General features: G+C 54.7%; 1 protein-coding gene across 2 annotated transcripts; it reads left to right on the top strand.

Moving 5' to 3' along the window:
* Positions 1-3,962: 3,962 nt before the first annotated feature.
* Positions 3,963-9,479, top strand: GJB3 (gap junction protein beta 3). 2 transcript variants are annotated; one of them, XM_061120101.1, is made up of 2 exons: positions 3,963-4,331; positions 7,891-9,479. In XM_061120101.1, exon 2 carries the CDS (start codon positions 7,925-7,927, stop codon positions 8,735-8,737), a length of 813 nt encoding a protein of 270 aa, XP_060976084.1. In that variant the 5' UTR covers positions 3,963-4,331; positions 7,891-7,924; the 3' UTR covers positions 8,738-9,479. The 2 variants fall into 2 exon arrangements, with proteins under 2 accessions (XP_060976084.1, XP_060976083.1); XM_061120100.1 differs by lacking the exon at positions 3,963-4,331 and adding an exon at positions 4,854-4,983.
* Positions 9,480-11,273: the final 1,794 nt, after the last annotated feature.

Raw genomic sequence — 11,273 nt, 5'->3', positions numbered from 1 at the left:
CACATGTAGATGGCCTGAACCCTTCCCCAACTCAGAGAAGCTCCGGATTACCTCTATTTGAGGATCAGGTTGAGCAGTAGAAGTTCCAGCTCACTCAGGAAGTCCTGAAAGGAAAGCAGCATTCTAGCCCGGCTCTGGGACTAGCCCCTTCCTACCCACAGCCCCAGACACGCAGCAGCAGGACTGGAAAGCCCCCACGCTTCCTCCCACCTGCTTTCCAGAGGGTTCCGTCTGCCCCACCTCTGTGCTCAAGGGTGGAGAAGGCCTTCAGGGCTGCCCACAAACACAAGAAAACCCCAGCAGGAGACAGAAGCCCCCCGATCGGGGCCCGGGCAGAGCTGCAGACAGGGGCTCCTGCCCGGGGGCATCAGCAGCTGGGCCCAGCCTGGGCGGGAAGACCACAGTGGCAGACTTCGGGCCTGCCGCCCCCGGAGAGCAGGTGCAGGCCTGCAGGGGAGTGGGGGTGGCAGGGGCAGCTGCCAAGCTTGGGTGCAACACAGCCCCACCCTGAGACAGGAGGCTGGCCTAGATGGCCTCACGCATACTCCCCTCTGCAGGAAGCAGAATCTTGGCGTGGACAGCACGGCCTGGAATGAGGCCTTCTGGAATGGGGACCCTTGCAGCTCACTCCAGAAACAGCAAGGGCATCTGACAAGGTCAGAGTGATAGGACTTGGGCAGTCAAATCAGCTGGTTACCAGGGCAGAATAACGCCACCACACATATAGCCACACGTGCACACAACCTCACAAAACCCCACCAGTCACCTCCACGAGCACACACAGGCACAGCCACACACACACCAAACCTACACAGCTGTGCGCCAAGCTGCCCCCTGGACACACAGCTACCCCACCTCGCCAAGTAACCGACAGTCCTCACACACAGCCTTTTACTTTACAAACAGGAACTGACGTCGGCAACCAGGGAGCTCCCTGATCTCCTGGAAATAATTCCAAGGGATGTTCTGGAGAGCGAGTGTTGAGGAAGTGGGTGAGGTCTCCTCAGATGGGCTGACCAGGGAATACCCCTGTGGGAAGCTGAGACCTGAGTGAGGAGGGGGAAGCCGCCCAAGAGCACTCCAGGCAGAAGGGAGGACTGACGCGGCTGCTGCAGAACAGAAAGTAGGCCAGGGTGACGCAGCCGCAATCGTGATGGCAGGTGAGGCGGGACTAGGTCACTTGGGGTTTTGAGGGCAATGTCAGGAGAGTAGGTGTCAGAATAAAAGTAATGGTACATCTCTCTAAGCATTTAATAGGGGAGTGATGTGATCTGATATATAGCATTAAAGCACTACTTTAGCTGGAAGAAACCATGGGAAAAGAACTTTTTTCAATTCTCAGAGTGGGAAAGGCATGTCTAATTATGACCAAATCCAGAGGCCATAAAAGACAAGATTGATACACTTGACTACACACACAAAAAAATGTTTAATTCTGCATGGCAAAAACCCCATATGCAAAGACAAAATACAAGTGTCAGACTTAGAGGGGAGGGTAAAATCCTTGTTATTTGCATTATAGACAGAGGGTGTGTTTCTTTAATATGTAAAGAGCACCTAGGAAATCAATAATTTTAAAAACACAACCACCCAACAGAAAAAATGGGCAAAAGCAAAAGACAGTTCACAGAAAAAGAAACACAAGTGGCCCTTAAGTGTATGAAAAGATGCTCATTCTCACTCATAATAAGAGAAATGCAAAATAAAAATACAATGAGATACTACTAGCAAAGATCATAAAGTTTGCTAATGCTCTGTAGTGATAAGAATATGGGGGAACAGGCACTCTCATGATAGCATAAACTGATACATCTATGGAGGAGACTTGGCAATATCTATAAAAATTTTAAATGAGGGACTTCCCTGGTGGTCCAGGGGTTAAGATTTTGCCTTCCAGTGCAGGGGTTGCAGGTTCAATCCCTGGTCAAGGAGCTATGATCCCACATGCTAGCAGCCAAAAAAACAAAACATAATACAGAAGCAATATTATAACAAATTCAATAAATACTTTTAAAATTTTTTAAATAGCATACTTTAACTCCAAAATTCCACTCCTAAGAATATCCTATAGACACAATTTTAAAAATGTGTTCAGTGATGCTTGTGTAACTGTACTTATTGCAATGACGTTTACAATGGAAAGAAATACAAGATTGAAAACATCCTTAATTTTCATCGATACAGGAGTGATTAAATATATTACAACACACATGCTATTCAGTTGTATTTTTTTTAAGAAACAGCTTGACATACACTATAGGGGAAAATGAAATACTATTCAAATATTTTCTTGATGTGATAGCTCTATATCTACTGACAGAGGGAATGTCCTATATTTTGTTACATGAAAATAGCCAAGTGCAGAACTATGTACCCAGCATACCTCCATAGGGTAAATGAAAAAAAGAGGAATATCTATCAAGCGGAATATGCCGTTGATCTCAAGAAGGAAAAAACAATAACTAGAACTGGTCAGGAGGGCAGCCCTGGTATATAGTCTGGTGCCCAGGGGGCATCGAGACTGGCACTAGATAGTACTGTAAGCCCCAGGACGGGCTAAATCCACCCAGGAGAGGAGAGGCTGGAAGCAGGATGTGAAGCACAAGGAAACTAGGAGTCAAGGAAGCCAAGGGAAGAAAGCGTTTTGAGAGGAAAGGAGCGGTCAGCTGTGATACGGCTCCTCCTGTATCTTCAGGTTCTTCTGAAGATACAGGAGGAGGACAGGGACATGACTGCAGGATTTAGCACCTGGGAATCCGTGGTGACCTTGACAGGGCTGTGTTTGGTTACACGCTTGGGAGGCGACATTGTTCAAAAGGACTGAAGACGGACTAGGAGGTGAGGAAGTGGAGAACAAGGTTTGCTCTGAAACGCAGCCCCAGAGGTGGCAGGGTGCTGGTCAGTCTCAGCAAGAATTCTCAGAGTGGCCTCTGATGGCCTCGGCCCTGTGGTTTTGCCCAACCCAGAAACTCAATACAGCTGCAGCCTCCAGCGCTGGCTCTGCTCCTTCTTGGCTGTGTGACCCTGGGCAAATCACCTAACCTCTCTGTGCCTCAATTTTCTCTTTCCTAACAGTGGGAAGGATTGTACCTTCCTCCTCTGGCAGCGCGAGGACTAAGTAAAGCCTGCCCGATAGTGCTTGGACCAAAGATGTCTCTGAGCCCCCAAGGCAGTGATAGTTTTCTACAAGGTGTAAGGAAGTAGGGTTGTGGTGTAATCCATCTTCCCAAGTTTGGGGGTACTTTTGAGAGTAAGAGGGGGTGCTGTTAATTACACCAGAGCCAGAGGCCTAAGCCAGTACAGTCCTGGGGAGAAGCCATAAATAGTCACCCTCCTGCTAGCAACATCATCTCAGACAGGGAGTCCTTGGGCCCTTTGGTGACTAAGATGCAGACTCCTCAGGAGGCCGGAAACCCTGGAGGTTCCCCGACAAGGCTGAGGCCCAGGGGCTCCCAGAGGTTCCTAGTCATGACACATTAGTCAAGAAGACAAAGCAGCCTTGTCTTCAGAGCCCAGCCCATCTCAGCCCAGGCCAACCCCCAGGCCCCGCCCGCTCCTCAGGGGATCTAAAGCCCAGGCTAGGCGCCCTCACCCCCGCTTAACCACCACCACCCCGCCACGCCCGCCCCCCACCCCCATCCCCCCCATCCCAGCCACGCACACACAGACAGGATCTGCCCCTTGCAGTAACTCCAGGTAACAACCTGCCCCATCCCACCCTCACCCCTGCACGGAGGATGCCCCCTGCTCCATCTCCTTTCCACAGCAGAGTGCCTCTTCCTGCTGCGGGCACAGGGCCCCCGCCCCCACTGCAGGACGCGGAGCCTGAGCCACGCACGTGTGCAGGGAGGGCAGCCGCCCACGCAGGGTCGAGGCCATGGACCAGGCGGGGACAGTGACCCACAGGGCGCGGACGCAGTAGCCGTGGTAACGCACGTGGGCGAGTCCCGATTGCAGTCGGCCCGGGGACCACTTGGCACTTAACAGTGTGGAGCGCTTCACGCCCCGAATCTCATTGGAGCCTTTGCCACACAGCCCTGCCCAGGGCCATCGATGCCCCGGTTTCGCTCACGAAGGAGAGACCGAGGCTCAGAAGAGCGAGCGTCGAGCCCCGAAGGAGCCCGGCACAGCGTCGGGACGAGAACCCGACCCTCGCCGCGGGCGGCTCTCGAGCTCCTCCCCCGACTCGCCCTCCCCTAAGCCGCCCCCGGCTGTGCTTGCCGCCACGCGCCTCCCGGCGACTGCAGAGACGCGGCTCCCTGCCTGCTCGCGCGTGCTTCGGCTCTTGAGGACGCGGGGTCCTGGCTCCCCCGCTGGCCGCGCCGCTGCGGGTAAGCTGCGGCGTGCCTCCCCACCCTGCGACCACGCGCGCTGAGCGCCCCCGGGTGACCCTGGGCGGGGCGGGGGCTTGCTCCTGCCTTCCGGCCACGCTGAGCCTGGGAGGGGAGTGCAGGGGAAGAGATGGAGGGACCTCCCCCACCCCACTCCCCAGCTGCCTTCTCACCCCCTCGGTTCTGGGCGGGGTGGGGGCTCCAGCTGCTGAAGGTTCCTGGACAACCCCCTCCCACGTCGCGCAAACTTAATGGAATGGATGGGAACTGGGGGTGGCGGGTGGGGATAGAGGGGTTCGGCCTCGGGGAGTGGGGCCGACCAGTGGGCACTGTGGAGTGGGTCCCGGGGCATGGGCAAAGCGGATCGCAGGGAACTGCTGTTGGGGACGGCAGTGGGGACCGGAACCGGCTCCACCAGTCCCCAACCTCGGCTTGGAGGGAAATTCTTTGCCGGTGAGTCGCGTTCCTAGGGCGTGTCAGGCAGGACTGGACAGACAGGACTGGAAGGTGGAAGGTGCGGGCCAAGGAGGGACAGCCCCCAGGTGGGCTGGCCTGGGATGGCTCAGGTGGAGACACCTGTCTGGGCCCCTCTCCTCCCCGGGCTGGCAGACGGGGTTCCAACCTCCACCAGTTCTTCTTGAACTCCCACCAGGTGAGTGTCAGGCTACGGAGGGAATGATCTTTTATGATCCTTATATCAGCTCAAGAAAGTGGGAATTATTTTCTCCCTTTGGTGATAAGGCAAGAAAGTCAAAGAGATTACCTGGGAAGTCACCCAAGGAGAAGGGGTAGGGCTGAGGCTTGAATCCAGATGTGGCTCCAGGCGCCATGTACATCCCACTGCCCCTCCCCAAAGGTCTGGGAAGGAACTGGGAGGGGGCAATTGCCCTTGTGAAACAGAAATTCATGAAAATTCAGAGAGGTAGAGGATTAAACAAACACTCTAATTCCTAATTCCCTGGGTCGGCAAAATCCCCTGGAGAAGGAAATGGCAACCCACTCCAGTATTCTTGTCTGGAAAACCCCATGGTTGGAGGGGCCTGATAGGTTACAGTCCCTGGGGTCACAAAGAGTCGGACACAACTAAACGACTTCACTTTTTCACTTTAATTCCTAATGGTAATTAAATTCTAGGAAGAAAATAAAGGAGGCAGGAGAAGAGTGACTGAGAGGGCAGGGCCTCCAGGTATCTAGGGAAGCCTCTAATTAGAATATGTTTTAGCAGAGGCCTCAGGATGACTAGGGCCCAGTCATGCAAGGTTCTGGAGGAAGAGCACTCCAGGCAACAGGGATAATTACAAAGCCCCAGAGGCGCTCATTAGAGTGTAGGAGAGTAGGGTGAGGATGTAGAATCCGGAGTTTTATTCTAAGAGTGATGAGAAGCTAGCAGAAAGTTGTTATTGTTGTTGTTATTGCTTTTTTGCTTTGCCGGGTCTTTGTTGCTGCGCAGGCTTTTCTTTAACTGTGGCAAGCGAGGGGCTACTCTTGTTGCAGTGTGCAGTCTCCTCATCGTGGTAGCTTCTCTTGTTGCAGAGCACAGGCTCTAGGACTCTCAGGCTTCAATAATTATGGCTCTAGGGCTCAGTAGTTGAGTTTCCCAGGCTCCAGAGCACAGGCTCAGTAGTCGTGGCACACGGGCTTAGTTGCTCCGCGGGCATGTGCGAGCTTCCTGGACCAGGGATCAAACCCGTGTCCCCTGCATTGGCAGGTGGCTTCTTTACCACTGAGCCACCAGGGAAGCCCTAGTAGAAAGTTTTAAACAAGGGAGTGACATGATTCAACTTAATGAGCTCCAGGGGCCCAGGAGCAGACACTTAGGCCAGCCAAGTGAGTGAAAGTGCCTCAGCCGTGTCCGACTCTTTGCAACCCCATGGACTATACAGTCCATGGAATTCTCTAGGCCAGAATACTGGAGTGAGTAGACTTTCCCTTCTCCAGGGGATCTTCCCAAGCCAAGGATCGAACCCAGGTCTCCCGCATTGCAGGCGGATTCTTTACCAGCTGAGCCACCAGGGAAGCCCAAGAAGCCTTCTAGGCCAGCCAAGAGGCTGTGGCAATAATACCGGCAAGGGTGACGGTGGCTGGGAGCAGGGCGGTGGAGGGGTGAGAAGCAGCGATACAGGGATGGTCCTGCAGTCATCGTGCACGCTCAGACGCAGCTCCAGGAGCTCACAGCCCCACATGTACACACGGAGAGGCGTGTGCTCCTACACCCTCTAGGCAGATACTAGGTGCACTCAGGCAGACCCACCTGTCCACACCCTCTGAGTCACTCCAGGACTGGTAGGAAAATGTGTGATCCGGGGACTTAAACAAAGCATGGCTCCCCACCACAAAGCCCTGGCGTCCCGCATGGCTGGGGTGGCTGGGGCTCCCTCAGGCTCCAGCACAGCCTGCAGCGGGTGTCCCTAGATTTTCCCTGGAACTGATGCCCCCAGGAACCAGACCATTACCTTCTCCACGAACCCGCCCCCCCAGCATGAATTGGTCTCCCGACTTCACAACCCACTGGCTGTGAGACCTTAGGGAGGTTGATTTCCCCTTTCTGAGCCCCAGTTTCCTCTCTGAAGAATGGGCTTCATGACCCCAGTTCACAGGAAGGTAGTGAGGCATCAACAAGGTCAGTTCTGAGAAGCTGGTCTGGGGCAGACCTCCATCGGAGAGGGGGAGAGAAGGTGGTAGAGAGCCCAGCTCTGATTTCAGTTCTAGTTTTAAATGAGTGACTTGACCACTCTAGATTTCACATCACAATGAGTAACCAGCATTTACTGAGCACTTACTGTGTACCGAGTGCTTTGCAATCATTCTCTCATTTGATTATCAGTTTCTTCATCTATCAATGAGAAGCATAACAGTACCTACCTCACAGGGTCATTATAAGGATTAAATGAGTTCCCTGGTGGCTCAGACGGTAAAGCATCTGCCTGCAATGCAGGAGACCCGGGTTCGATCCCTGGGTCGGGAAGATCCCCTGGAGAAGGAAATGGCAACCCACTCCAGTATTCTTACCTGGAAAATCCCATGGACTGAGGAGCCTGGTAGGCTGTAGTCCATGGTGTTGCAAAGAGTTGGACACAACTGAGCAACTTCACTTTCACTTTCATACATAGAGTGTTTAGCTTCTGGCCTGGCCTCATAGTAAGTGTTCAATAAGTAATAATTATTGTTAGCAGCAAGTGTGCATTCCCTTCCTGCCAGCACACTAGTTCTGTTACTTTGGGCAGGCTACTTGACCTGTCTGTGCCTGTTTCCTCTCTGTAGCTTAGTAAGAATAGCCCTGATGTCTCAGTGTGGTTGGGATGAGCAAACGAATCCATCCACACAAAGAACTTAAAAGGCGTCTGGCACACAGTAAAAGCTCCATATGTGTGTGCTAAGTCACTTCAGCCGTGTCCAACTCTGCGACCCTTTAGACTGTAGCCTGCCAGGCTCCTCTGTCCATGAGGATTCTCCAGGCAAGAATCCTGGAGTGGCTTGGCATGCACCCCCTCCAGGGAGAAGTTCTCTAGGTGTCTGTCGCCTATTGGTAGTTCACACAGGGGTTTTCCTGTTCTGTCAGGTGGGCACGGCCCCGGCGCCCCGCCCCAGGCACCATGGACTGGAAGACACTCCAGGCCCTGCTGAGCGGAGTCAACAAGTACTCCACGGCCTTCGGACGCATCTGGCTGTCGGTGGTGTTCGTCTTCCGCGTGCTGGTCTACGTGGTGGCCGCGGAGCGCGTGTGGGGGGACGAGCAGAAGGACTTTGACTGCAACACCAAGCAGCCGGGCTGCACCAACGTCTGCTACGATGAGTTCTTCCCCATCTCCAACATCCGCCTCTGGGCCCTGCAGCTCATCTTCGTCACGTGCCCGTCGCTGCTGGTCATCCTGCACGTGGCCTACCGCGAGGAGCGCGAGCGGCGGCACCGGCAGAAGCACGGCGACCAGTGCGCCAAGCTCTACGACAACACGGGCAAGAAGCACGGCGGCCTCTGGTGGACCTACCTGCTGAGCCTCGTCTTCAAGCTCCTCATCGAATTTCTCTTCCTCTACTTGCTGCACACGCTCTGGTACGGCTTCGGCATGCCCCGCCTGGTGCAGTGCGCCAACGTGGCGCCCTGCCCCAACACCGTGGACTGCTACATCGCCCGGCCCACCGAGAAGAAGCTCTTCACCTACTTCATGGTGGGCGCCTCCGCCGCCTGCATCGTGCTCACCTTCTGCGAGATCTGCTACCTCATCTTCCACAGGGTCGTGCGAAGCCTTCACAGGAAGAGCCAGCGCGGGGGCCGCGGCCACGCCGCCTCCGCCAGCCGGGCCTCCACCTGCCGCTGCCACCACAAGCTGCTGGAGGCCGGGGACCTGAGCCCGGACTCCCGCGACAACAAGCTGTGTGCTTCGGCACCCACCATGACCCCCATCTGACCACGGGGCCGGGTGGGGGGCCATCCTGGGGCTGCCCGTGGGGACAGAAGCAGGGTCTTATGGTGCCGGTGGAGGGGTCCTACGGGTGCTGGGTGCCCCCACTCTGAATTCACTACACTATGCAATTTCGTTTTTAGCAGATTTTTTCTTTTGAACGCCGGACACTGTGCCGTCTATCTGGTATAGGTCACACCACAGGCCCAGTGGCGGCCCTCCTAGGAGACAGACATTGAAAGAAGCCGGTTAACTGCTGCCTACAAGGTGACACTTGGCAGGGCTTCCCCTAACCGAGGAAGGAGTGATCAGGAGAGGCTTCCCCCAGGGAGGAATGTTTAAGGGAGGTAAGATGAGCTTCTTAGCAGGGGAAAGTAAGTGCAGATGCCCAGAGGCCATAAAAAGAGGCTTGCCTTGGGTTGGATGCACCAGGCCAAAGGGCATCTTCCTTCCAGAGCGGCACCCAGATTCCTGGGGTGGAAAGGAAGTGTCCGCCCAGTGGTGGAGGGCTGGAGGCTGAGAGTGAGCCTGGGAAGAGGAGGAGGCAGCTCTGGTGACACCCAGAGACCCTCTGGGCCGCCACTGCCCTCCAGGAAGCCCCCACGCCCCTGGTCATTCCTCCAGCTTCAGGCAGCTTTGCTCCCATCTTCCTTCCACACCGTGCTCAGTCTGGTGCCAGCCTCTCAGGGACTTGAAGTGGATGTACTGATAGGAACATCCCCAAGGAATTTTTCTTGAATTCAATAAAGGCTGTGTTTTATACAGGTCGACTCTCCTCTTTTCTCCCACACTCCCACCCACTTCCCTGGTGGCTCAGACAGTGAAGAATCTGCCTGCAATGCGGGAGACCAGGGTTTGGCCCCTGGGTCGGGAAGACACCCTGGAGAAGGAAATGGCAACCCACTCCAGTATTCTTGCCTGGAAAATTCCATGGACGGAGGAGCCTGGCAGGCTACAGTCCATGGGTCGCAAAGAGTTAGACATGACTGAGTGACTAACACTTTGCGGATCATATCTCTAGCCCAAATCTTCCACCAAATGCCACCAAGCAGCTCTATTTGCATGACCCCAGGCACAGCAAGCTCAACACACCCTAAACCCAACTAAACCATCCCACCCACAAGACCTTGAGGGCAGAGAAGGCAGCCCTCAGAAGGGGATGGAGCTCCAGGCTGGGGCTGGGTTGACCCAAGTGCGAATGGAACCTACAGATACATATGCTGCGATTGCACATGTGGCCACAAGAGGGCGCTGTGCTCCCTCTACAACTGGACCGCTACTTTACAACCAGACCCTGCCCTGAGCACACACAATCACAGCCCTCTGGTTGTAAAGACAAACCACACGGCCCTCCTCCTCTGTAACCTGATCATTGTCATCCACAACGGGCAGCCCCACCCTATGTACACAAAATCCCTGTTACTCATACTTTTCACTCCTGTGTGCTCACTCCAGGCTTCTCCAACAGCATGCAGCCCAGCCTCACCCAAGTACTGTCCAGCTCCTTCCGCTGCCCGGAGCATTTTCTCCATCCCAGCCTCCCCGGCAGACACAAGGACTGTGCAGGGGAGTAGGATCTGACCCCAAGGAGCTCAGAGTCTGGGGGAGACAGAGATGCACTCATCCCCTGCACTAACCAAGCCCAGGTGGTTCCCAGTCCTACTCCCAGCACCATGTGCTAACCTGAAATTTAGGGAACACCCAACATCCAAGCCAGGTCAGGACAGAAAGCAAAGGCGGGGGGGGGGGGGGGGGGGGTGCAAGGTTATACTAACCCAGAGGAACATTTAGTAACTATCAAAGCCAAGGCCAGGAGCCAGAAATCCAGGAGGCAGTGAGCCAAGAGCTAATGCAGGCGGGGAATGGGACCGGTGGTTGTGTCGACAGAACAGGCTGGGGTTCACCTTTGCTCTCCTGTGTGGCCATTACCGGGGTGGATAGGCCAGCCAAGTGTAAAGGGCCCAGGGCTGGGCTGACACCCACCTCCCAGGTTGAATCATAGCTTAACCACTTCAGGACCACAGCTTCACCATATTGCACCTCGAGCAGGCTTTCAGAACCTCAGTCTTGTCATCAATACAGTGGGAATTGTATCAGTCAGTCAGGGTCTCAAAGAAATAAGATGGCACATTCAAACCAAGGAACTACAAAGAGTTTTCCTTGAGGGACCATTTTTGAAGGTATGGGCCCTGTGTGTGTGTGTGTGTGTGTGTGTGTGTGTGTGTGTGAGTGTTAGTTGCTCAGTCGTATCTGACTCTTTGTGATCCTATGGACTATAGCCGGCCAGGCGCCTCTGTCCATGGGATTCTCCAGGCAAGAATACTGGAGTGGGTTGCCATGCCCTCCTCCAGGGGATCTTCCCAACCCAGGGATCGAACCCACGTCTCCTGTGTCTCTGCATTGGCAGGCGGATTCTTTGCCACTAGCACCACCTGGGAAGCCCCAAAGGTATGGGCATGATTAAGGAAACCCACAAAGGGAACTCTGGGGCTAGTAGCAGGGTAGCAATGGATGGGGTTGCTACACAGGAGCTGCAAGGATG

Source organism: Dama dama, chromosome 20 (assembly GCF_033118175.1).
Source record: "Dama dama isolate Ldn47 chromosome 20, ASM3311817v1, whole genome shotgun sequence".
NCBI classification, from domain to species: Eukaryota; Metazoa; Chordata; class Mammalia; order Artiodactyla; family Cervidae; genus Dama; species Dama dama.
This window is presented reverse-complemented; position numbering and strand designations above follow the sequence as displayed.